The sequence below is a fragment of the Mytilus californianus genome, unplaced genomic scaffold (genome assembly GCF_021869535.1).
Source record: "Mytilus californianus isolate M0D057914Y unplaced genomic scaffold, xbMytCali1.0.p SCAF_5, whole genome shotgun sequence".
NCBI classification, from domain to species: Eukaryota; Metazoa; Mollusca; class Bivalvia; order Mytilida; family Mytilidae; genus Mytilus; species Mytilus californianus.
The window spans coordinates 67,978,166-68,005,941 of NW_026262701.1; the positions used below are offsets into that span (position 1 = coordinate 67,978,166).

The window sequence follows — 27,776 nt, forward strand, 5'->3', positions numbered from 1 at the left end:
TGCAATCATAATCAAGTGCCTTATGACGAAACGCGTCTGTTCTCCATCAAGCTACGAAGGTGCTAATTTGTGCAATATTACATGAATGGTAATTACTTGCAGGGCATGTTATCCAATTGAAGGTTAGGTAAACATAGAGTAAATACACATAATTGAGCTAAAGACAAGGTGTATATGTATGACAAGCCGTTTTTATATCTATTTCATTTTCAAGATATCTTATAAACTATATAAGATATTATACAAGATACATATCTTATATACCGGTATATATTTATTTCAAAGATATCTTATATAACTCAATATGATATTATATAAGCTAATAAGATATCTGTAAAATCAATCATATAAGGTATCTTAAAAAATATCTGATAAAGTAAAAAAGATATCTAATAAAGTAAATAAGATCTCTTATATTCTTTGAAAGATATCTTATCAAGTTAATAAGATATCTGATAATGATTATTAGCTACTTATTGGCTGCAAATCGAAAAAGATATCTCATACAGAATACTAGATATTTTATACACTTTATAAGATATATGTTATTAACTGTATAAGATACAAGTATCCTGAAATTGAATAAATATAAAAAGAGCTTGCAAAATATATTATATGTCCCATTGTATAAACAACTTTGTTCAAATCTATTCTATGTCATGACTGATAAAAGTTTAGTAAACCATATAACATTTATAACACCCAAACACCCAATCACACTCACATACACCCATCCAAACAAAAAAATAAACTGACAAACAAAAATAAGACACCAAGCAAAACAAAGAAATAATGATTATACTGGATGCCAAACATATTTAACGCACACACATTCATGACCTATCGTCAATCTGATAACTGAAGAGGATAATTACAGTGCTTAAAAATAAGATATTGTCTGAATAAAATACAAAGAAAAACAAAAATTAGGACTGTTTTTATTCAATAAATTATGATATGCAATGTACAAGAAGTAGTTTTTCTCCATGGGAATCAGTCCTCTGTTATTTAACCCTTGCAGTACTGATACAATCTACCTCATTCTTAAATTGATAAAAATTTATAAAGTTATATATATCTTATTTAGTTATTCTTAGATGGGTCCTATTTCAGATTTGTTTACTCCCAATGATTTATACATATTTTATATATATATATCAGGAATGTAATAGATTGGTGCCAAAAATTTCCAATTACTGATACAGAAAAGAAAAAGAACCCAATTAATTATATTTCAATGTGTTAATATTAAAATAAATCATCATAAAACTTTAAAAGAATAACAACAATGATATAACTACCTTTGTCTGGAATAGAGGATCATGTGCATACGTTGTTCTCTTTTTCAGGTATAAACCGCATTCCTTTTTCTACACTTATACAGACAGAAAAAAACCATGTACATATATATATGTCTGTGACTAAAGGATTGTTGTAAACACATATGCAGTTTTCAGAAACCTTGTCAGTGGTTATTTTATACCAAAGCTTGTTGTTATTTGGCGAGTTTGATGATGATGGGAGATCCTTAATAAGTTTCTATACAATCTATTCACTGACTTTGTAGTCGATTTACAGCTTGGCATATTGTAAAAACAGCTATCTATTGTTGAAGACTATAACATATGTTGACTTCTATAGATTTGATTATTTTCGATTCATTCTCATTTACTGAATAATTAGTCAAATATGTTCAGTTTATATAATCTGAGACTTCTATATCAGAGTGTATTATAGTAGTCTCAGTCTTGTATGTTTTTTAATTTTAGTTCATTTATATGTTTTGGAGTTTAGTGTGACGTCCATTTTCACTGAACTAGTACCGGTACACAATTTTATTTAGGGGCCAGCTGAGGACCACCTCCGGGTGCGGGATTTTCTTGCTGCGTTGCAGACCCATTGGTAGCCCTCGGCTGTTGTCTGCTCTTTGGTCGGGTTGTTGTCTCTTTGATATATTCCCCATTTCCATTCTCAATTTTATCAGATATAATTTTTGTCGAGCCTGCGACTTTTGTCGCAGAAAGCTCGACATAGGGATAGTGATCCGGCGGCGGCGGCGGCGTTAGCTAACTTCTTAAAAGCTTTATATTTTAGAAGGTGGAAGACCTGGATGCTTCATACTTTGTATATGGATGTTCATGTTACGAAGTTTCCGTCAGTCACATGTCCAATGTCCTTGACCTCATTTTCATGGTTCAGTGACTACTTGAAAAAAAAAGTTAACATTTTTTGTAATGTTAAATTCTCTCTTATTATAAGTAGTAGGATAACTATATTTGGTATGTGCGTACCTTGCAAGGTCCTCTTGCCCGTCAGACAGTTTTCACTTGACCTCGACCTCATTTCATGGATCAGTGAACAAGGTTAAGTTTTGGTGGTCAAGTCCATATCTCAGATACTATAAGCAATAGGTCAAGTATATTCAGTATATGGAAGGACTGTAAGGTGTACATGTCCAACTGGCAGGTGTCATCTGACCTTGACCTCATTTTCATGGTTCAGTGGTTATAGTTAAGTTTTTGTGTTTTGGTCTGTTTTTCTTATACTGTATGCAATAGGTCTACTATATTTAGTGTATGGAATGATTGTAAGGTGTACATGTCTAGCTGGCAGGTGTCATTTGACCTTGACCTCATTTTCATGGTTCAGTGGTCAAAGTTAAGATTTTGAGTTTTGGTCGTTTTTTTCTAATACTATATGCAATAGATCAACTATATTTGGTGTATGGAAATATTTTATGATCTTTATGTCAGTCGCACAGGTTTTATTTGACCTTGACCTCATTTTCACAGTTCATTGCTCAGTGTTAAGTTTTTGTGTTTTGCTCTGTTTTTCTTAAACTTTAAGCAATAGGTCAACTATATTTGGTGTATGGAAGAATTGTTAGCTGTACATGCCTGCCTGGCATGGTTCATCTGACCTTGACCTTATTTTCATGGTTCATTGGTCAATGTTTAGTTTTCTTGGTTAATGTTAAGTTTATGTGACAGTTGTAATAAAGCTTTATATTTAGGACTATCAACATAATCTCAATGATTAGTAAAGGCGGCGAGATACTTCAGCGTGTGCACTCTTGTGTATGTTATACATGTTTTTCTGTCTGGTTGACCGTAGACTTCTTTTAACAACTATAAACTGTTGACAGAGGGATGTCAGGCTTATTGTAATTTTAATAGTACAATGCAAATGTCGAAATTAAAATGGCAATATTTAAACATGTAAACTATGCAAAACATTCCAAGTCAATGTACCATGACTGAAGGTCCCAAAAATATCCATGGAAATGAGAAATGAAATGCTTATAGAACTGCACTCCAAAATACTGCAAAAATACAACTGCATACCAAATATCATTAGTGGTTTATCTTAAACTGATCTAATCACAAACTTTAACATATAACTTTGCAAATCCTTCAAAGTCAATAGACCATGACTAAGAGGGCAGAGCCAAATAATCTTCATGGAAATGAGATGTGCCAATGCTAATACATCTGCATACCAAATATCACTGACATACCACTAGTGGTTCCACATTAACTGACCTTATCACAAACTAATACATTGTTGCCGCCGCCAGCGGAAACAGCACGCCTTTATCTTGCTTTTTTCGACTTTAAAGCATGAAAAAAAATGAGATATCTCATATTGTAAATAAGATATCTAAAAACTTTAATAAAATATCTTATTAAACAGTTTATAAAGATATCTTTAAAATAACCTCAAGCAGTCCCTAATCCTGGCAATTTATATCTATCGCTGGAAGATATAGAGATTTAAAAGACAATTTCAAGAGACTGAATTTTAAAGATCATCTTTATTGTCAACAATAATCATAATATTTCATTCAGAGTATAAGAATGTCTTACATTGATATACATGTAATAATAAAGTAACATCTGGTAAAACATTAATTATTTCTCACCCTTGAATATTAAAAATCTTGTTTCATGCATGCTGTATAAGTAAACTAAAATATTTACCTTCTCTCCAAAATTTGGTGTCTATTCTAATAACACATTTTTTTAATCAATATTAAAGTCACCACATATTATTTACGTAATCATCGATATCTCACTTTTGGCAAGCATACAACCATATGCTGTAAAGAATTAAAACAATAATATTTAAAAAGAATATTTTGTAATTTAGTGAGAGATAAATCAGAGCACCAAAAGAACACCATTTAAGCCCATTGAGGACAAATCCTAGTGCGGTATGATATTTCTAAATATACAGTTTACAGGTCCTTTAAAATACAAAACCAAGAGAATAAAAAATGTAGTATATTGAATAAACTCTGAGACGTAAAGCCCTAAGGCCTACAAAAAATAATTAATGCATTTTCATTTTCAGCGAAAGTTTTGCACTATAAAGCACACTTCATCAGATTGAAGACTTTGTTGCTCTATTATTGTTACTGACAAAACTTATTCAGTTTTAGGATTTAAAGCCCATTAAAATAATGTCCACAACTTACACAAGACTAGAATATATATTTTATATAATTTTAATGTTGTTTTATATGTACACAAAATTTCAGGGTATGTCACACAAATCACACATTCAAATATTGAAATTACATTTTATATGGAATGTTTTTTTTAACCTATTGATCACAAAAAAGAGGTCCATTGCTAACTTGCACGATTTAGATTTCTCCTCACAGCCATGTCTCAACTGACATGTTATAAGGCATCCTGTTATATAATTTTAGGTACCTTCATTTCACAAATGTTTTAATAATGAAGGTCAAGGAGACCCTCTTACACTATAAGAGTGATGTGGCAGTGAAATATCAACCATCTGAGATATGGACCAATTTGAAAAGTGCAAAATTTGCAGTTGACTGAAAATCTGAGGCTATCACAAATATAATCATATAGGGTATGACATCCTTTTCAGAAATTAATTGGGGCTATGAAAATTTATATCATTACAATCTAATTTTCTAGTATGTTACAAATTTAGATCCTCACTGTGCTATGTGGCGAATTTTAACCAAATTATACTTGAATGTATAAAGTGTCAATATGGTGGTTCAAATGTCACAGAAGTGTGTTACAGATGTAAGAATTCATTGGCTTACCCAGAGACATATATACTAAATAGTATTAGTATATATGTCTTTGGCTTACCGGTAAACTCAAATATATTTTTGAAATTTGAACCTAAACTTAAACTAAACCAATCGTATGTGTGGCTGATTTGTTATGATCACTTTGTAATAGAAATGTACTGTATTTAATAAGTCTATAAAGGAAATGTTATAATATACTGAAATATCCCCAATACATCATTATTTGTTTCTGAACTGAACAAACTAAACACTTATAAATGGCACTTATGCATGAAAAGTATATTGAGATGACTCAAATTTTGTTGACCACTGTCATATCAATAACAAATTACATTGAGTCGACATGCATATTCACATGTTTCTGTAAAAGGAACTACAAAAAGAATTTAACCAAATCAAGACTAATGCACATACAGATTGAAAAATCGACAAATCTAGATGATCTTCCAACAATTGGCTTAAGAGTGGAGCATAAAAAAGGCCATAATGAATAGGAAATGGAATCAAGTGATTGCAACACTCATTAGTCCTTTGGGCCAGTTGAGTTAAAAGCTATGGTCAGTAAAGGAATGGGATAAAAATCCATCTCTTATGTAAACCACATTTACATTTTGAAATCAATGCTGGAAATCGGATTCATCAAAAATAAAACATTTGTCCATCATGACTTTTAAGTAACAATTCAAATAAATAGACAACTGCATCAGAAGCATACAAACACCCACTTACCCAATAAATTATAAAATAACTTACCAAAAAAAATAAAAAAAATAAGTAAAAGCTGAGTTCTTGTGTAAAATATGAAAAAGGGTCAATTTTTTTTTCACAAATTGGGTTCTGCAACAATGGCACAAAATTAGTGAAACATATCAAACTGAAAGGGAGCTAAATCTTATCATTATTGTGAAACAATTAAGATTTAGTCAAAGCAAAATGATCATAAATTCTAAGCTAATGCTAACTATGCTATTATAAGATTTGGTAAAAAGAAAAATTTTAAGTTTATCTTTAAGTTTATATGGATGGTTCAACAGCAGTACAACATAATATGTCCATACTCAACAAGCACGTAGTGTAGAGGTATATACACATATATCTAATATATTAATCCTTTTTCTTTTATCAAAGCTGATGCAATTGATAAAGATTAATTGGCAGTAATACATATATAGATTAGAACAACCTTCCTTAAGACAACTTTCTTCCAGATAGCAATATTCAATGCATTAGAGCAAATGCTTACAAAATTTACTTCACAATTGTAAAAACCTATTTTATAGCACAACATTAGTTTTTGTCTCTTGTAATCACATTTTTACAGTTTTATTATTTCATGGGATAAATTAAATGTCTAACAAAATCAATATGAACACATGAATGCATAAGATTAGACTTTTCTATCACGCAAGGCCAGAATCTTCTCTGGATAATATCTGTAAACTTCCATTCTTCATCCATGACAGACCATTTGTCCTTGTTGACGTTTGACTCTCACTACCTTTTGACTGAAAAAAAAATGAATATAAAATGAACTTTTGCCACATGAGAAATTAGTCTGCTTATAAAAACCAGACTAAAACAGGTAAATTTGTGTCTAGGTTTGATGATGTGCTGGGTCACAAAGTTATCATTGTTGATCTTAATACTAAAAACAAAATAGAAGTATTTTCCATTACATGTATTGATTATCTTCCCATTATAAAAAAAGTTGATTACTAATCAATACATTTTCATTATTGATAATCTAAGAGATCTGTTTTTTGATAATTCTACAGAATCTCACAAAAGTATGGTTTGAATTGATTCATTTTCAATTACTTTTTTTTTTTTATTTACTTTAGAAAAGCACACATACTTCACAGGTACAAAATGAATATAAAAATCAGGAACATGTTTATAAAATCTTCAAAAAAAAAACAACACAAAAAAAGGATTTTTTTCAGAAGCAATGTTAGGTCAACATCAAATTCAGATTAAATTTTTTAAAGTCTGGGATGATCTTCACTTCACATTAATCAATGACCTAGTTTTAATTTAAAAACCTTTCAGAGTTAACTGCATAATGAAAAAGTACATACATTTATTATTTTATTATAATAGGCATGGCCTAATCTATTTTCTTGGCTATGTGTTCAATCTTAACAACAGACAAACTTCCATTCATGTATTTGTATGAACTCACAAGACCTTTAATAAGTCTCGGAACACTTAACACACTGTATAGGGTGACATTATTAAATTAGGTTAAGTTACAAAGTATGTAGGAAGGAGACCTAAAATGTTGGTTATTTCGGAAAGATATTGACAATATTTACTTCCTTATCCTGATAAATTCCAAGTTTGAGGACAAATATTTTATAAATGTACATATAGACATTTCACAAAATAAAAAGAAAGTAAATATAGATTTCCATTTTGGTGCAAGTCAAAGCTATTCCAGTAGTTAGCAACAAAATATGTGATTATTTAACTAGTAGGAAGATATTCATAAACCTGATAATCACAAACAAAATCAAAACTATGCATGTATGTAATTTTTATAAAGAAGATGTAAACAATGTTAAAGCTTCAACATCTGTTTACCTTTTGCTGATGTATTTAGGATTATAATACAAGTACACAAAAAAATGTTCAACTCTCTGCACTAAGATAAAAAGAGATTTCTCTGCTACAACATATTACATAATATGAAAACATTACATAATTCATAAGAAATATAAAGAAAGAACTTGAAATTGTTCAGATATTTGAGCGTATCAAAGTAAATTCAGATTTTTTAGCATATCAAAGTAAATCACTAGTAATGAATCCTATATACAAGGGTTGAAATACTTTGTCAACCTGTATATCTAATCACAGTATTTATCATTCAGTTTTGTAAATATGACATGTCATTTGACCTTGTACTTCAATACAATAGTATTTACATTTTCCATACTCATGTACTAATTAAAAGTCAATTACTAATTAATATGCAATGAATAAATGAAGTTTTTTAAATCAATTATAATGGTTTCATCAATTTTAAAGATTGAAGAAAAACTGTAAAAACTACAATTAATCATTTTCATCTTTTATCATTCAATATTAATTACATCTACAAGAGCTAATTAATGTGTTCAAGCAAACCACCTTTCAAATCTTATAAAATCTTACACAATATAGGTAATTCAGCAATACAGTTTTTACCTGAATACCACATAAACATAATCATAGACTACGGAAAATGCTTCTGTTCTAAATTATGTTAAAGGATTGTAAAAAAATCCAGCATTATTAACTGATTCAAGGCCTACTTAGTGAAGCAGAACTACAAGACAGTTCTAACAGTACCAAACTATAACTTTAACCAAAGTCAGTAAAGAATGAAAATATGTTAATAATGACCCTTTTTATATACCCTCAATCCTAATTCAAAGGATCAGAAAACAGGAAGTAGGGACTGACAAATCAGAAACAAGTTAAGCCTCATCACTGTCAAACTGCTGACAAAATATAAAGTCATTCTGTTCAATAGTTCTTCAGAATATTGAGAAGAAAAAAATAAAAGTTTTCATAAAACATATTGGAAAATCTATAGTATCTGCAACCAGGAAGTAGGTGTCTGAGTGCTCACACTTTATACAGCTCATCACTGTTAAGCTGCTGACCTATTATGAAGTCATTCTGTTCTTAAGGATGTTCGCTCCTCTTGTTTTTGATTTTTTGCCAGATATTCAAAATCCTCTAGTTTTATACATGTAGTGCCATTAAAAATTTTGCCCGCAAACCCCTACTTTTCTTTTCATAATTTTATTATATATAGTTTAAATAGCAATTTTTGATAATCTTATAAAATCATTGTCATTTTTTCATAGTTTTTATAGAAAAAAGGTGCCAATGTTAAATGTATAAAAATTCTAGAGAGTAATCACTCGCCAAATTTTCAATGACTTACATCTCGAAAACAAGCACACAGACCCTTCATTTTTTTCTGCTTTTTTAGTTCCTTTATTCATATGCTTTCATTTAATAACAGTCTTATAAAAAGCTTGTTATTTTGAAACAGAGAAAAAAAAAATCCCCCCCCCCCAATTTTTTGAACCCCCTTATGATTCATCAACCCCAAACTCAATCCCAGCCTTCCCTTTGTGGCATGGTACCTTGCAGTACAATTTCAGAGAGATCCATACACTTGAACACAAGTTATTGTCTGGAAACTAGAAAAATGCTTATTTTTAGCCCCTTTTTGGCCCCTTATTCCTAAATGTTTTGGGCAATTACCCCCAAACTCAATTCCAGCTTTCCCTTTGTGATATGGAACCTTGTAGTACAATTTCAGAAAGATCCATACACTTACAAACAAGTAATTGTCATGAAACTAGAAAAATGCTTTTTTTTTTTGCCCCTTTTTGGCCCCTAATTCCTTAAATTTTGAGGCAATTACCCCCAAAATCAATCCCAGCATTCCCTTTGTGATATGGAACCTTGTGGTACAATGTCAGAGAGATCCATACACTAACACACAAGTTATTGTCTGGAAGTTACAAAAATGCTTATTTTGGCCCCTTTTTGGCCCCTAATTCCTTAACTGTTGGTACCATAACCCAAATCAATCCCAACCTTCCTTTTGTGGTATTGAACCTTATGGTAAAATTTCATAGAGATCCATTCACTTAAACTAAAGTTATTGTGCGAAAACCAAATGTGTATTCAGACGACGACGACGCCAACATCATACCAATAAAAACATGTTAATTTGAAGCATAATTTGAGAGAAGAGTGAAAAATACAAAATTGTATACACTTCCCCAACGGAATCATACAGAAATCACTAATTAAAACCTATCAATGATTCAATAAATAATTAATCATAAAAAACTATCAGCTTTAATTCCTTTAGATTATGAATTTAAGGAGATGTTGGGTATATATCAATGAGTATACGGTATATCAGGTTTTTTTCATGTGTGTTTAATTTTCGGTTTGTTTGCAGCAGCTAAAGAAGTGTGAAAATTTGACCCTGTGTCAATTTCCCTGTATATTCAAAGATTTATCAGTGTTTAAATGCAAGTCTGGAGCTGGCATGTCAGTTAACTGCTAGTAGTCTGTTGTTATTTATGTATTATTGTCATTTTGTTTATTTTCTTTGGTTACATCTTCTGACATCAGACTCAGACTTCTCTTGAACTGAATTTTAATGTGCGTATTGTTATGCGTTTACTTTTCTACATTGGCTAGAGGTATAGGGGGAGGGTTGAGATCTCATACACATGTTTAACCCCGCCGCATTTTTGCGCCTGTCCCAAGTCAGGAGCCTCTAGCCTTTGTTAGTCTTGTATTATTTTTAATTTTAGTTTCTTGTGTACAATTTGGAGTTTAGTATGGCGTTCATTATCACTGAACTAGTATATATATTTGTTTAGGGGCCAGCTGAAGGACGCCTGCGGGTGCGGGAATTTCTCGCTGCATTGAAGACCTGTTGGTGACCTTCTGCTGTTGTCTGTCCTATGGTCGGGTTGTTGTCTCTTTGACACATTCCCCATTTCCATTCTCAATTTTAGTTACATACATTATAATGTTAACCAGCATTCTGTGAGTATTGCATAGTAATAACATAGTCCCCTACCGGTAACAAATTTATTGTAATGGAACGAAATTCTAACTTGATCTATAACTTGTCATGGTGTAAACTACATAAAAATATCAAGTAAAAATCTTCAAGCATGACGAAAAAAAAAGTTGAAAACTGATTATTTAAGTGAATTTTCTATGTCCAAAGACCATAACTCTGTACAAAATTATCAGACTGGAACAAAATTCCAACTTGATCTGTATCTTGTCATGATAAAACTATATACTAATTATCAAATCAATATCTTCAAGAATGACAAACAAACCTACCACTAAATTCTTCAAACAATTTCCCAAAGAAAAGGAAAAAAATCCAAAATGTCATTTTGTCTTTTAAAATATGAGTTATTTCCCTTTGAACAGAAATCTACTTATAATAAGTATTTCATCAAAAATTTAATTCTAGGGAAAGGGCTTTAACTGAACAAAGAGAAAAGCTAAAATCGTGAAAATTGAAATTGATCTGCAACTTGTCATGATAAATCAATAAACCAAATATCAAATCAATATCTTCAAGCACAGAAAAAAGTCTGGAAAACTGATTTGCCGGACTGACAGATGGAAAGAACAGACAGACAAACAGACAGACAGACAGAAGGACGGAGTGCAAACCTAAAGTCCCCTTCGACTTTGTCGGTAGGGGACTAATTATCGAGTATACAAGATATTGATATATAAACTCTTTTCACCCTGAAATATAATTTTACTAAAAAATCAAACTGTTGTGTTGATAGACAGATCACAAGAATGTGCATATTTAATTAAGATATCTGTTTTCATAATAATTAAATTGGTTAATCATGCATGTATAACCTTTTGACAACACCACAATCAGTGACATGTTTAAAAATGTTAATTAGCGACGATCTATTTATTATTGTTATAACCCAAACATTTTACATATAATGTAAAAATTAAATTAAAATATATCACAATTATACATATATTTGCACAAATATGCTTTACAGTGCTCTTTTATACCATCACAAAAATGCTCAAAACTTTCTTAATTTTTAGCATACAGCAATGTATACAACTTACTTTCCTTGAAAGTTCTGCAAATTATGTGTATTTTAGTTTGTATCACACATATTTATTTGTTATCGATACTGTCTTTCAAACAAGTGTATGTTGTGTTACTATCCTAACACAACAACACTTTAAGACCCAAACACAGAAAGCTCTCATTTATGCTAGGATTTTTTTCCATCTTATGTTGATCACATTATACCGTCATTCTCATTTGATCATTTTTACAGGAGTTATTGGACTTGACTTTTTTGGACTTTCCTGTGAATGCAACTTCTCTGAGACCATTTGAGAGAAAGCTCTCATAATTGGAAGGAGTTTTTGCCATCATGTGTAAGCCGACCTTATATCTAATGACATTTTACTTTTCATAACAATCCTACAAGAAATGTAGTTGTAAGAGTGATTAGAAAGCACTTTTCTATTTAACTAATATTTCTAAGCGCAAAATTCTTTTTAGTAAATTGATCAGTACTGATTTTCAAACTGTTGACATTGCTGATATAAACCTTTGATATAAATTTCATAATATCTGGCAAGAATTGTACAGATGAGAGTGCTAACAATGCAATTTTTGATATTTACATTTCTAAGGGACATAACTCCTGTAAAAATAATTGATCAGCGCTAGTTTTCAAACTCATCCCAGGGACAGTGGTGATATTAACTTTGATTTTAATTTAATTAATATCTGGAAGAAATTGTACACTTGAGAGCACTTACAATGCAATTTACATTTCTAAAAGTACATAACTCAGGTAAAAATAATTTATCAGCACTGATTTTCCAAATCATCCAAGGCATTGCTAATATAAACCTTAGATATAAATTTCATAGCAGTATGACAAGAAATGTAGGCTTGAGAGTGCTTACAATGCAATTTTCCATATAATTTATACTTCCAAGGGGCATAAACCCTTAAAAAATAGTTCTCTGGAACTGTTTTTTGAACTTGGCCAAGACATTGCTGATATAAATCTTTGATATAAATTTCTGGCAAGCATTGCTCATGTAAGAGCACTAACAAGACCAGATGGATGCCCTGTATTTTTATGTCCCTCACAATGCGTAGCACAGGGGACAAAAAGCAAAAAGCTTTATGTAAATGATTTATGCAAACATCCTCCTTGCATTTGCATTCATGTCTCCCATTCATCAACGTTAGTCTGAATAATAATGATTAATGAATATAACAGGATTTCTTTTTAAAATAATTAAAGAATGTAACATTAATATACTGTTGATTTCTATATATTAATAAGCCAAAAAGCATTTATACATTTGAACCTTCTCCCAAATTAAAAGCTTTCCAATTAGTTTTGTGGCAAGCTGACCATTACCGAAAACTAAAATACCTGGTTTACCTGTATTTACCTTAGGTTTAATCATTTGTTTTCTGGCGTCTTCATGTATATTTGGGTCCCATGGTGTATATCTGTAAAAAAGAAAACTTTAACTATTTCTTTGTTTAAATAATCTTGTTGATCAGGTAAAGGTTTCTGTTTTTTTTTGTCACCTGAACCCACAAACACAGACATTCTGTGTGTCATACACATAATTATGTATGGCAGATAATGCTTCACTACCAGTAGTTGTGTGTGCAAATATGATAAATTTACATCTTAGAAATTCCACTTTCCAATTTAGGATGCCTTTTGTCACGAGGTCAAGGTCACATGAAACCCAACCAGACAGACATGTAATCTTACAATCATTCCACAAACCATAAATAGTTGACCCATTGCTTATAGTATCTGAGAAAAGGACCAAACTACGGAATTTGACTTTGACTAATGAACCACGAAAATGAGGTCATGATCAGATGATACCTTCCAGACAGACATGTACATCTAACAATCTTTCCATGTACCAAATATAGTTGACACACTGTCAGAGAAATAGACCTTTAACCTTGATCACTGATCTATTAAATGAGGTCAAGGTCAGGGGAACCCTTTCTAATTTAAGCAGTCGCTGAACCATGAAAATGAGATCAAGGACAATGGACATATAACAGATGGAACTTCATAATGCATCAATAAGCAAGGTATGAAGTATCCAGGTCTTCTTCTTTCTGAAATATAAAGCTTCATACAAATAGTTTCTGGCTGCATTCTTTGACTTTCATGGAAAGCCAGAAAACTACAGTATAAAGGAATTCAGTCAAGTTTGGTTTCATTCTAACTCAATTGTTGGACATTTTGCATTGATAAACTTCCCTGTTTAGTTAATGTTTTGCTACGAAAAATTGAAAAAATCAATCAAATAAAAATAAGTACAGAGATATACAACTACACATGGTGTGAAGTAATTCTGTCAATTTTGCTTCTATTTCTATTCTAGCTGTTTGATATTTGTATTTGAAAACTGAACTGTAGAAATGGTAAAGCCCATGATTTGAACACATCTACACTGTGTGAAATAAATCTGTTATTGCATTTCACTTCTATGTCAACTGTTGAAGAAGTTTGTATTTATAATTTTTGTAATTACCTGATCAAAGGATAGACAGTACAAAAGAATAATGTCTGCACATAACCATTCAAGAAATTAAATAAGATACGCAATGACCTAAAGCGCTAAAAAATCCTGAAATTTTCATTGAATTCAAATAGATTGCTTTGAAGGAGTAGGAGATGGGACATGAAGAGAAACAAACAGATGGAAAGAGTATCATCATTGAATCATGCACACCTACCTTATTGTATGAGGGTCATCTGATTTAACAGGTTCTTTAGATTTGTCTTTGCTTACAGCAACTGTTTCCAACACTTTTTTCTTGAACAAATCTGTATCTTCTTCATATCTGTAAAACAGACAGACAAAACTATAAAAATGTTATGCTTCTTTTGTCAATTTAAAAGAAGAAAAAGTGTAAACAGAGCTTTTATATTCATACTCACATTCCTCAGATTTGTATAAATATGGAGAAATCAACTGATTTCCTATAATACTCCCGAAATTTGTTTATATAAAAACATGTAAACTGATTACACAGAGATATGTCTCACCTGTATATTATTTTGACGGTAAAATGTAAATGCTGAAATTAAAATAGTAATATTTTATCATGTAAATTATTTAAAGTCCATGAACTAAATAAAACATGCCAATAATAATACAACTGCATATTAAATATCATTTACTTATAAGTGATTCCCTTTTAACTGTCATCACAAACTTAACATGTATTGAACTCCATGACTGAGTGGGCAGGGCCAACTAATCTCCATGGAAATGAGATGTGCAAATGCTTATACAAATGCAAACCAAATATCATTGACTACCGGAAGTCATAAGTGGTAGTGGTTCCCCTTAAATTGAACTAATCACAAACTTTAACATGTAAACTATGCAAAAGTTTCAAAGTCAATAAACCATGACTGAGGAGGCAGGGCCAACTAATCTCGATGGAAATGAGATGTGCCAATGCTTATACAACTGCATACCAAATAGCACTGACTAATCATAAGTGGTTCCCCCTAAAGTGACCTAGTCACAAACTTTAACATTTGAAAAATAAAATTGTTTCAAAGTCAATAGGCTATTCTGAAATTCATAAATAAAATGTGTGTAGACACTTTTAGAAAATTCCATGCTCATTGTTCAAAAAGTATGACCAAACAGGAAGTGACTACACCACAGATTTGAAAATGACTAATGGCATACAGTGATACTGTGACCTATAGTTGCTTACATGGTTTTCATTCAGTATGTATCAGTTGATTATTAGTAGATCTATATCAGTTGCTTTTCATCAAATCTGATGAAAGCCAAATAAGTTAAAGTAAAAGTTGTATTAATAAAGTGTTAAGTCACTTACAATACAGAAGCTTCTGGATTCCATGGCAATTTTGTATCTATTTTATAAAAACATCTTCTAGCATACAACAGCACCTGCCATACATGGTTATTGTTCTTCCTGTAACAAGAGTGTTGCCAATTTTAAACTTGACAGTATAACTCATATATATTCAAAGCAACATATAAAAAGAATGTTTGAGTTTTTGCTCAATAAAGAAACATATCATCAAATGGAATTTGCAAAAATTATAGGTCTTTTTGTCTTTAAAAAAAATGTAAAATTTCATTTCTTTACAAATGAAATACTGGATGAGTTTACTTTTAACAAAAAAAAAGTTCACACAAATTCCATTAGACTAGATTTGAAACACCGTTATCAGTTGTTTCAGAAGCATTTCTTCATTCCCAGAAATAGGACAAAAATTGGCAATTAAAAAAAGTTACACATTTTTTAACAAAAAAATACTGTTCAAAATGAATAATCATTCCTAAATTTCTTTAAATAAAACACCCAGTGACTCCTTTTTAGCATGTTGCATTCTATACAATATTTTGAGTGAATTTAGACATTTTTTAAATTTTTATCCCAAGTTCCTCAGATTTTTCAAAACAGGTTCAGTATTTTTCCTGAAAAACTATAACATTTCAGGGTTCTTATTATGCAATAACAAAATAATATTTTGGGTACAAAGTTTAGTGTTCTATGGTGGTGAAAATACCAGGGGCCAGTAGGGGAAAATGCTACTTAAAGAGTTGATTTCTGAGCAGAAAATTACCATATACTACTCGAACAAGTGATTTTCACATAAATGTCCAGATAACACTAAATGTTTATCATGTTTAATAATATAAGAGTTTACTTGCTCAGTTTATATGTTTATCTTTGTTATATTCTTTATAACAGCATGGCTATACTTTGAATTTTGGAGAAAAAATTACAAAATATAAAATTGCTTCACTTAGTTAATCAAATGTACTACTCATTTTAGTGATGTCGGACTTAAAATAAAGGTAGATAACTTTTATTTGTAATAATTGACAAAATAAAATCCCTTATTCAAGTACTTCCCCTGACTGTTACCAGTAAACATTATCAAAACTTAAAGCTGAAGCTCATTGGGAGCTCTAACCCTATAGTATTTTAATCACTGTTTTGCTTTATTTTGTGGAATATTTTAATACAATGTATCAATAACAAACATTGCTTGTAATAAAATACTTTTCCAGTATCCTCACCAAAATTTATTTGATACAAAACATATTTTGTGCAAATCTATGAAAATAATTTTGGAACAACAATTCTTTTAGGTAAATTTCCCCTTTTTTATATGGGATTTACTGTTAACTACATGCTTCTTTATGAATCTAGTTTATCAAGTTTTGTAGTCGTACAAGATTTTTATACTGACCTCCATTTTGGAAAAGCTCTTTTTACATCAAGTTCCCCAGTAGAAGGATCCACTAAAGGATGAAAGACAGGAAAATCAAAGACTAGACTCTGTAATACAAATATATGCATATGTTAAAAGACAACATTAGGAAGTAGAACAAAGGGGCTTCTTAGAACATGTCTTATCAGTATAGTTTTTGTTTTTATAAAGAGTTACTTAAGATGGTTTAATTCTAATGGGATTTCCTCATAACAGACACCTTTTGAAAAGGGACATATATAAGTCTGATATTGTTTTTTGTGATTATGGTCTAGAGGTTACCTGAAAATCATGAAAAAAAGGACTAAACAATCAGTAAACTTAAAGGAAACACAAAATCAATCTATCTGTAAGTCACCATTTTGTATACTATGTTCCCAAATTCAGTTCAAGATCTGCAGGCATAACAAAGACCAATCTTACCAGTACAATTTTCATAAAAAAAATTTATTGGCAGCAATTCTACCAAAAGTAGTCAACCTAAGGGAAACGAAGAATTGAACTTTAAGTCATCATAATACTGTAAATTCAGAAATTAATGTGAGGTTTTTATTAATGCGAATAATGCGACTGAAAGAGTATCGCATTAATAAGAACTTGCATTCTTATATCTGATACATATAACTGTATGCACATTTTTCTGAAATCGCAATAATTAATCTCGCATTTTCTACAAAATTCGCAATAATAAATGCATGCGATAATTTCTGAATTTACAATACACTAATGTACCATAAATCAGCTCCAGATATGGAGGCATTACAAGAAAACTAGAGGCTCTCAAGAGCCTGTGTCGCTCACCTGATTCTACTTTGGTTTTGGAAATCATGTAAAAATAGATTAAAATCATAACAGATACCCTAATAATGAGTGAGGCCAAATTTGGTTTAATATTGGTCCTGTAATTTAATAAAAAATTCTGGTGGCCATCTTGAACAGTAAATCGGCAACAAAGTAGCAACACTTAATCAGCACCTCATAAGAAACATTTATGCCATGTTTTGGTTTCATTCCATTCAGTGCACCTCTAGAAGAAGCATTTGTATGTATTTCCCATAGGGTCTTATTTTAAAGGAAGTCCCCCTATTGGCGGCCATCATGGATGAAGGATCAGCTTCAAAGTAACAAAACTTAGTCAGCACCTCATAAGGAACATTCATGCCATGTTTGGTTTCAATCCATTCAGTATGTGGTTCTCTAAAAGAAGACATTTGTATGTATCATCCATAGGGTCCTTTGTTAAACATTGTCCCCATCTGGCAGCCATCATGGATGAAGGATCAGCTTCAAAGTAACAACACTTGGTCAGCACCTCAAAAGGAACATGCATGCCATGTTTGGTTTCATTCCATTCAATGGTTCTCTAAAAGAAAACATTTGTACGTATTTCTCATAGGGTCCTATGTTAAACTAAGTCCTCCGCTGGCGGCCATCTTAGATTATGGATCGGCTTCATAGTAACAACACTTGGTCAGCACCTCATAAGGAACATTCATGCCATGTTTGGTTTCATTGCATTCAGTGGTTCTCTAAAAGAAGACATTTGTATGTATTTCCCATAGGGTCCTATGTTAAACTAAGTCCCCCGCTGGCTGCCATCTTGGATGATGGATCAGCTTCAAAGTAACAACACTTGGTCAGCACCTCATAAGGAACATTCATGCCATGTTTGGTTTCATTGCATTCAGTGGTTCTCTAAAAGAAGACATTTGTATGTATTTCCTATAGGGTCCTATGTTAAACTAAGTCCCCCGCTGGCTGCCATCTTGGATGATGGATCAGCTTCAAAGTAACAACACTTGGTCAGCACCTCATAAGGAACATTCATGCCATGTTTGGTTTCATTGCATTCAGTGGTTCTCTAAAAGAAGACATTTGTATGTATTTCCCATAGGGTCCTATGTTAAACTAAGTCCCTCTCTGGCGGCCATCTTGGATGATGGATCGGCTTCAAAGTAACAACACTTAGTCAAGACCTCATAAGGAACATTCATGCCATGTTTGGTTTCATTGCATTCAGTGGTTCTCTAAAAGAAGACATTTGTATGTATTTCCCATAGGGTGGTATGTTAAACTAAGTCCCCCGCTGGCGGCTATCTTGGATTATGGATCGGCTTCAAAGTAACAACACTCGGTCAGCACCTCATAAGAAACATTCATGCAATGTTTGGTTTCATTCCATTCAGTGGTTCTCTAAAAGAAGACATTTGTATGTATTTCCCATAGGGTCCTATGTTAAACTAAGTCCCCCGCTGGCGGCCATCTTGGATTATGGATCGGCTTCAAAGTAACAACACTCAGTCAGCACCTCATAAGGAACATTCATACCATTTTTGGTTTTATTCCATTCAGTGGTTCTCTAAAAGAAGACATTTGTATGTATTTCCCATAGGGTCCTATGTTAAACTAAGTCCCCCGCTGGCGGCCATCTTGGATTATGGATCGGCTTCAAAGTAACAACACTCGGTCAGCACCTCATAAGGAACATTCATACCATGTTTGGTTTCATTCCGTTCAGTGGTTCTATAAAAGAAGACATTTGTATGTATTTCCCATAGGGTCCTATGTTAAACTAAGTCCCTCACTGGCGGCCATTTTGGATGATGGAACAGCTACAAAGTAACAAGACTTGGTCAGCACCTTGTAAGGAACATTCATGCTATGTTTTGTTACATTCCATTCAGTGGTTCTCTAAAAGAAGTCATTTGTATGCATTTCCCATAGGGTCCTTTGTTAAACTAAGTCTCCTGCTGGCTGCCATCTTGGATGATGGATCGGCTACAAAGTAACAACACTTGGTCAGCACCTCCTAATGAACATTCATGCTATGTTTTGTTTCATTCCATTCAGTGGTTCTCTAAAAGAAGTCATTTGTATGCATTTCCCATAGGGTCCTATGTACTAAGTCCCTCACTGGCGGCCATTTTGGATGATGGAACAGCTACAAAGTAACAACACTTGGTCAGCACCTTGTAAGGAACATTCATGCTATGTTTTGTTTCATTCCATTCAGTGGTTCTCTAAAAGAAGTCATTTGTATGCATTTCCCATAGGGTCCTATGTTAAACTAAGTCCTCCGCTGGCGGCCATCTTGGATGATGGATCAGCTACAAAGTAACAACACTTGGTCAGCACCTCCTAATGAACATTCATGCTATGTTTTGTTTCATTCCATTCAGTGGTTCTCTAAAAGAAGTCATTTGTATGCATTTCCCATAAGGTCCTATGTTAAACTAAGTCCCTCACTGGTGGCCATTTTGGATGATGGAACAGCTACAAAGTAACAACACTTGGTCAGCACCTTGTAAGGAACATTCATGCTATGTTTTGTTACATTCCATTCAGTGGTTCTCTAAAAGAAGTCATTTGTATGCATTTCCCATAGGGTCCTATGTTAAACTAAGTCCCCCGCTGGCGGCCATCTTGGATGATGGATCGGCTACAAAGTAACAACACTTGGTCAGCACCTCATAAGGAACATTCATGCCATGTTTGGTTTCATTCCATTCAGTGGTTCTCTAGAAGAAGTTCAAAATGTAAAAAGTTAACGCCGACGACGGACGACGCCGGACGACGGACGACGGACGCCAAGTGATGAGAAAAGCTCACTTGGCCCTTCGGGCCAGGTGAGCTAAAAATCTGAACAAGCGAACAAGAATAATTTTCATGAAATTTACTTAATTAAAGAGCCAACACAAACTCTATCTGTAAACCATCATTATACACTAATATGACTTAATCAGATAAATATCTTCAACTTTAATGAACAATTTCTTGATATTTAAACTGTTTGATTTCAAAATAACATAAGGACAGAAGGACAGAGGGCATAAATTGTTCAACTTTCTGTTGTATAAAACACCTAACTTAATTGTAACAGCTACTGCTAAAGCTTAGCAAACAAAGAAGATAACTGGGAGCTACATAAATTACTGTCACTTATCATTTGTTTTCAGTTATTTTCTTTAAAAAAAAGCCCCATTTACACACATTATTATTTTTATGAACATTGACCACAATGAATATGTCATCATATACAAAATTTGGAGTCCCATCTTGAAATTAGTGTTTTATCCTCAGGCAAGATTTCTTGCCATCATAGACTCCAACAAGCCTAATTAGACATTGCAAATCTTTGAATTTAATGTTCTTTTATAATGTCAATTCAGCAAATATAAATGATTTTCTTAATTCAATATTTGTTGAAAATACAATCTTAAATTTTCGTTTTCATATTTCCAGAGTAAAATCTGGAAAAAAATGAATCTATCGCAATAACTTGGCACAAATTAACATACTGACACTGCCTAAGTAACGTACTTACAGGGCATTCCCCATCAGGGAAATTATCTGGAATTGTTAATTTAAATCTGAATACACCTTCCTGGTACAGGCCTTGTCTCATAAACAATATACCATACCAAACTGAAAACAGAGAGAGAAGAATAAATTTAACATTGTGGTATCTAGTCAGTTTTCAATATCACTTTATCATTGAAAATTATTTAAGGGAATATGATACATGTACTATAAAAACAAAATAGAACAGAGAATGGAAACGGGGAATGTGTCAAAGAGACAACAACCTAACCAAAGGGCAGAAAACAGGCTATGGCCACCAATTGGTCTTCAAAGCTGCAAGAAAATCCCACACCCGGAGGCAGGCTTTAGCTGGCCCTAAATAATAATGTATACTTGTTCAGCGAAATGGATGTCACACTTAACTCTGAAATATACAAATGAACCAAATTTAAACTAGAGGCTCTCAAGAGCCTGTGTCGCTCACCTGTATTTACTGATGCTTTGGAAATCATGTAAAATAAGGTGAAAATCATAATTAATAGTATTAGATATTAGATATTATAATGATATCTAAGATAATAACAAAAAACTTCAAAATATTTGTAAAATTACTAACTCAGGTGCAGCAACCCAACAACGGGTCGTCGGATTTGTCTGAAAATTTCAGGGCAGATAAATCTAAATCTGATGAACATTTTTGCCAACTGTCAGATTTGCTCTAAATGCTTTAGTTTCAGAGATATAAACCAAAAACTGCATTTTACCCCTATGTTCTATTTTTAACCAAGTCGGCCATGATGGTTGGAAGGCGGGGTCATCGGACAAATTTTTTAAACTAGATACCCTTATAATGATTATGGCCAAGTATGGTTAAATTTGTCTCAGTAGTTTCAGAGAAGAAGATTTTTGTAAAAGATTACAAAAATTTACAAAAAATTGTTAAAAATTGACTATTAAGGGCAATAGCTCCTAAAGGGATCGACTTACAATTTTGGTCATGACAACTTATTTGTAGATCTTACTTTGCTGAACATTATTGCTGTTTAAAGTTTATCTCTATCTATAATAATATTCAAGATAATAACCAAAAACTGCAAAATTTCCTTAAAATTACCAATTCAGGGGCAGCAACCCAACAACAGGTTGTCAGATTTGTCTGAAAATTTCAGGGCAGATAGATCTTGACCTGATAATCAGTTTTACCCTATGTCAGATTTACTCTAAATGCTTTGGTTTCAGAGATATAAGCCAAAATCTACATTTTACCCCTATGTTCTATTTTTAGCCATGGTGGCCATCTAGGTTGGTTGGCGGGGTCATCGGACACATTTTTAAACTAGATACCCTAATGATGATTGTGGCCAAGTTTGGTTAAATTTGGCCCAGTGGTTTCAGAGGAGAAGATTTTTGTAAAAAGCTAACGACGACGACGGACGACAGACGATGGACGCCAAGTGATGAGAAAAGCTCACTTGGCCCTTTGGGCCAGGTGAGCTAAAAAAAACACACAAGACTAACAACAGCTAGAGGTTCCTAACTAGGGGCTGGCGTAAAAATGCAGCAGAGTTAAAGATGTTTTGAGATATCTCAACCTTTAGCCAATGTGGAATAAACAAACAAACAGCAATACGCACAGTAAAACTCAGTTTAAAGAAGTTAAGAGTCCTATGTTAGATAACAGAAGAAAATTAGCAAAATGACAATGATCAACATAAATTACCTGTAACAAAGGACTACTAGCAGTTAATGACATGCCAACTCCAGACTTCAATTAAACTGATCGAAAGATTAAGTCTTTATCATATGAAAATCATCCACAATCCCTCCCGTTAGGACATACCCTGTATCATGCCAACAACTGGTTTTAGAATAAATATGTTTATTTTCGATGCAAAGACTCTATGAGTGAATCAATATTAATTCCAAAAAATGCCATCATTAAAACTTGCTTGACAGCACAAAGGATGCAAGATAAGAAATAGCTTACAATAAAAGTATTTATAGACAGACAGAGTCAGTTTTGTTACACAATTTGACTGAATTCTTTTATATATGTGTCTGAAGATAACATATGTAGCAGTTATCTATCCACATGCATATAAAAAAAAATTGTGATCAAATTGATCCCAAGGGTTGTAATGACTATGCTGTAAAAAAGAGGCCAAAGATACCAAGGGGTATGTCAAAACTCTTAAGTCAAAGGGATACTGACAACGCCATAGCAAAAACTGAAAAACACTACATAATCAACAAAGACTGAGCAGCACAAACCCCACCAAAAACCAGGGGTGATCACAGATGCTTCGGAAGGTTTAATTAATCCTGCCCCACATGTGACACCCATTGTGTTACTCCTTTAAAGTTATAGAACCATTAATTTGGCTCCGTCAAAGATAACATACAAGAAAGAAGTACATATCTTAAATATAAAGGAATGGTCTAGAATCAGTTTCAAGGCATGTTGGTTACCAAAGATTACCTTCAACTTAAAAGTATAGATTATAATACATACCTCTATAATCTTAAATAATTTGGTAAAAATGACAAAAAACAATTTGCATATTTGAAAGATCTAATTTAAACTGAAAATAGCTGTAGCAAACTGTGTCACAGGTTATTTCCTATTTCATGTGTTTCACTAGTGTAAATACAGGAGAAATCAAGACATAGAATTTAACTTACTAAGAGGTGATAAAGCTGATGGCATCAAATAGCACCCTGGAATTTTCTGCTGCATCAACAATTTACTGAAATAGAATAAATTTATACATCTATTAGACAAATCTACTGAAAACATTTTATTCAGAGAGCATTTGTTCACAATTACATGTCCTATTTTTGTTTATAATAAAAAAAAAAAAAATAACCATTTCAATTATAATCTCTTTGAAATAAACATAAACTTTGTATGAGTGGGGGGTCTATCTGAATTTAGTGAGTTAATCTCAAAATGTTTATTAAAATCAGGTATTTATAAATTGTAATATTTATTTAGTCTAAAAACATAAACTTGTTGAAAACTTATCATGTTTTGTAATTTTGCTTGCATATCTAAAATCATTAAATTGGTTGCAATGAAATATCGTGATTTCAATGTAAAATATATTCTGATAATTTGCCATACACGTGAAATAAATTTGATAATTTCACTCCTCTGACGTCATACAACAATGGGTGTTATCAAGTTATTGTAGATGACATTTAATAATTAATATTGAGAATGTGCAGAGAAAAGATTAAGTTCCATGAACTTTATATCCATTAAAAAGTCCTTAGCCAATGCAATAAAAAAAAATAATATTAAATTCAAGAATTCAAGTACCTAAAAATATTCAACTGTGACAGAAAACATGGATAATTATCTGATGTACTACAAACACTCATTAATTAATGTGTTGTTTAATCACTTGTTGAATATTTTACTATCTTAGAATTCTTGGATTAGTTATTCTATAATCAAATTTGAAATTTACCATGCTTACCTAAGTCAATCCATCAACATAAGTAAAGCATGACCATGACAATTCCTAAGTTTTAATTACTGGAAATACTTACTACTCAGCCATCAGTGAGTATTCTAACTTGAAGTTTTCAAATCCATGAATACCCGTTTTGATCTGTTTCTGTGTACCCGCCATATCTTCCTCTGAATCAGGGATTGGTGGTAATTGTTTACGTCCCTCCTTAGGTCCTTCCTTTGGTCTACTTACATCAGAACTGTTCAATTCATCTAACTGTAAAAATCATAATTTTTAATAAGGGTAAATAAAATCAGATATAAATCAACGCTCAATTGTCTCATTCCTTTTATTGTTCAGAACCAAAAATTGTCAGGGTTTATTAAAGGTTCAGTTTCCTACCTAAAATAGCTTACAAAGATATGACCATTGACTTGTTGTTCAAAAATACCACTAAACTGAACTCTAATCAATTTCACATGCAAGGAAAATCTAACTCATTTGTTTTAATCCAAAACTAGAGTAATCTGTGAATACTTATCAACATTTTCTCTCAATTCTACCTTTTGAATTCAGATTTATCATAACAATTGGACAAATAAGGCTGTGTTTACATCTCTTAAATTGCTTGTAAAATGAGTTCAGAAAAACCTGTGCAGTTTGAAAAGTTTTAAGGTTTAGTGTAAAGCAAAATATTGTCCTATGAAATATTGTCCCCCAAGACAATATTTCATGACTTTGTATCATGAAATGTTGTCCTTATCTATCAAATAATGTCCAGAGAAGGACAAATCTCCATATCAAATTGTGTCCATATACAGACAATATTTGATAGATGAAAGAGTATGACATTTTGTCTAGTTAAAGGGAGGTTATCCAAGGTAATATATTGTGTACATTGAGACAATATTTCATACATGTAGATGGATTGTCATGAAATTTTGTCTCATGAAAGGGAGGTTATAAACATTTAATATTTTAGACAATGATATCATCAAAGTGTTTAATTTGATTGATAAACAAACCTGCATAATTAATTTCTGCAGCAATTTATGGTTATACACATACTTTTCATGAAAAATATTACAAAATTCCAGAAACGCTCACAATTTCGTGGCAGAGGATTTCTCATGGAAGACATACTTAGATTAAGAAATATTGTCATGGACAATGTTTCATAGTGAAATATTTTCCAGAAGGAATAGATAAAATTTAATGGACAAGGACACTATTTTATATAATTTTGTACAACGCAGAATATTTCACAGAGGACATTATTTTATGTTACACTAGCACTCAATCTATTTTGGACTTTGATTGGCATTTTTTTCATCACTGCATAAGATGGTCCATTCAGTTTAACTGTTCAAATCATTCTTTGTTGTATAGATATCTAATTTATTTTCCTGCTGAAGGTCAGTGGTCCCTTTGGCTTTTACCTTTTTACGGCTTTAAAAATCTCACTCATGGTATGGAATTAGTATAGGTCTTTATATATTAAATAACATGTTCTTGTCCTGAATATGCACATATATATATTTGCAAATAGACACTAACCTATCAATCATTCATTCAATCAAATAATATGATTGTATGACATTTACTGGGTAGTATCATAGAACGTAGATCAGAATGAGAGGCTGAAATACTCAACTTGATGTATCTTTACACAAAGTATAACAATTGAAGGTATTTTGGTATCTTTTTGAGAAAATAATTTTGACCTACATGTTCATTGAGTATGAAATGAATCTAAAGACCATAGATGAATATTTGTATTTTTTTTCATTTAGGAAAAATGGAGGGATTTATGAACTCTTGATATTGTTAGTTCTTTTCATTATTTTTTATCAAATCAAATACTGTAAAGCAACTAATTTTTCGCGAGCCATTTATTTTCGCGAGTAAAAAATAACGCTAATATAAATCGTTGCAAATATGTAAAACTTGGATCTTTCCTAATTCAAATACATCAAGAAAATGTGAAAATCGTGAACTTTAATCGCCGTGAAGTGGGCTAGAAAGAGCGAAACGTGAAATTAAGTATCTGCGAAAATAAGTTGGTTTACAGTATACTAATTTCCAATTTGTCTAAAGCAATATGGATTTTTGGAAATATCATGGACAGTATTCCTACCAATTTAAGATCACTCTGGTACATTCCTATGTGATCACTACTTTTATTCCTATCATCCTTTGGAGCATAAGATATTTTAACATTTTTGACAGGCAATACAGAATTGCAAATAGTTTGTGAACTATTTTCACTCCTAAGAGTTGTATAGCCATCATCTACGGACGACAATGAATTTTCCAGGATTTTGTTTGCAAATCCGTCTTTTGAACAATTAGTTTTTGTACTCCACATTAAATTCATAATAACTTTGTCCTCCATGCCATGAATTCTCCATGACAGATTCTGATTTTCTTTCATAGCAGAGTTTAAAACCTCAATTAATGTTTTTGGTAATGACTCCATAGTCTGGAAATCGTAATATATTCATATAACTGAAATTATTCCTCCATTAAAACCACAGAACCAACATATTTTTTCTGCCCATAAAATCCAAATGTTTTTCATTCCACTTATTAATCATAACTATACATTCTAACGAAAAATTATAAAAATGTCACTTTTTGTTCTAGTATGTTTTCTTTTCCAAATATTTTGTTTTGACATGTTACTTATCAATGAGAAGTTTTAAAAAAAAAAGTGGGAAATTTTTCAGGGTTTTTAATTTCATTGTTTTCAAACAATTATGAACATTAGTTTTAAATTAGAAGGATCAGTCTTAGATTACCAAAATGAATATTATCTACTAATTGGCATTTAACACACATAAATCATTATCCCTTTTTAACCTTTATAGACATGAATAGCAGGTACAATGTTCAATTGAAAGTAAAATATGTGTTAAAATCACTATATTACATAATTTAAAAAGCATGAAGCTAGCATACAATATAAACACACATTAGGCTCAAAAGAGCCTGTTTTGCCAATGTGGTACCTTTACTAAAAAGAATCTAAAACAACCTTTATCATCATCATCTTCTTTTCTT

The 27,776-nt window shown here is 31.9% G+C and overlaps 1 protein-coding gene and 1 long non-coding RNA gene across 6 annotated transcripts in view; one reads left to right on the top strand and one right to left on the bottom strand.

The window, feature by feature from the left end:
- Positions 1-3,795: 3,795 nt before the first annotated feature.
- LOC127701323 (AKT-interacting protein-like) overlaps positions 3,796-27,776 on the bottom strand; it is a 44,175-nt gene continuing 20,194 nt past the window's right edge. For 3 of the 5 annotated variants that reach the window (XM_052205211.1, XM_052205212.1, XM_052205213.1), the window contains 8 exons: positions 24,811-24,989; positions 23,938-24,002; positions 21,278-21,378; positions 16,933-17,021; positions 15,543-15,641; positions 14,418-14,525; positions 13,094-13,154; positions 3,796-6,582 (listed from right to left, as the gene is read on the bottom strand). In XM_052205211.1, the coding sequence (XP_052061171.1) occupies positions 6,478-6,582; positions 13,094-13,154; positions 14,418-14,525; positions 15,543-15,641; positions 16,933-17,021; positions 21,278-21,378; positions 23,938-24,002; positions 24,811-24,989 (807 nt within the window). In that variant the 3' untranslated portion in view covers positions 3,796-6,477. Of the gene's footprint in view, positions 6,583-13,083; positions 13,155-14,417; positions 14,526-15,542; positions 15,642-16,932; positions 17,022-21,277; positions 21,379-23,937; positions 24,003-24,810; positions 24,990-26,850; positions 27,395-27,776 lie in introns of those variants that run through there. The other 2 variants (XM_052205210.1, XM_052205208.1) reach the window with 2 other exon arrangements.
- On the top strand, positions 19,860-20,314 carry LOC127701385 (uncharacterized). The gene is made up of 2 exons (XR_007982001.1): positions 19,860-20,007; positions 20,174-20,314. It is a non-coding gene; the product is annotated as an uncharacterized LOC127701385 (long non-coding RNA).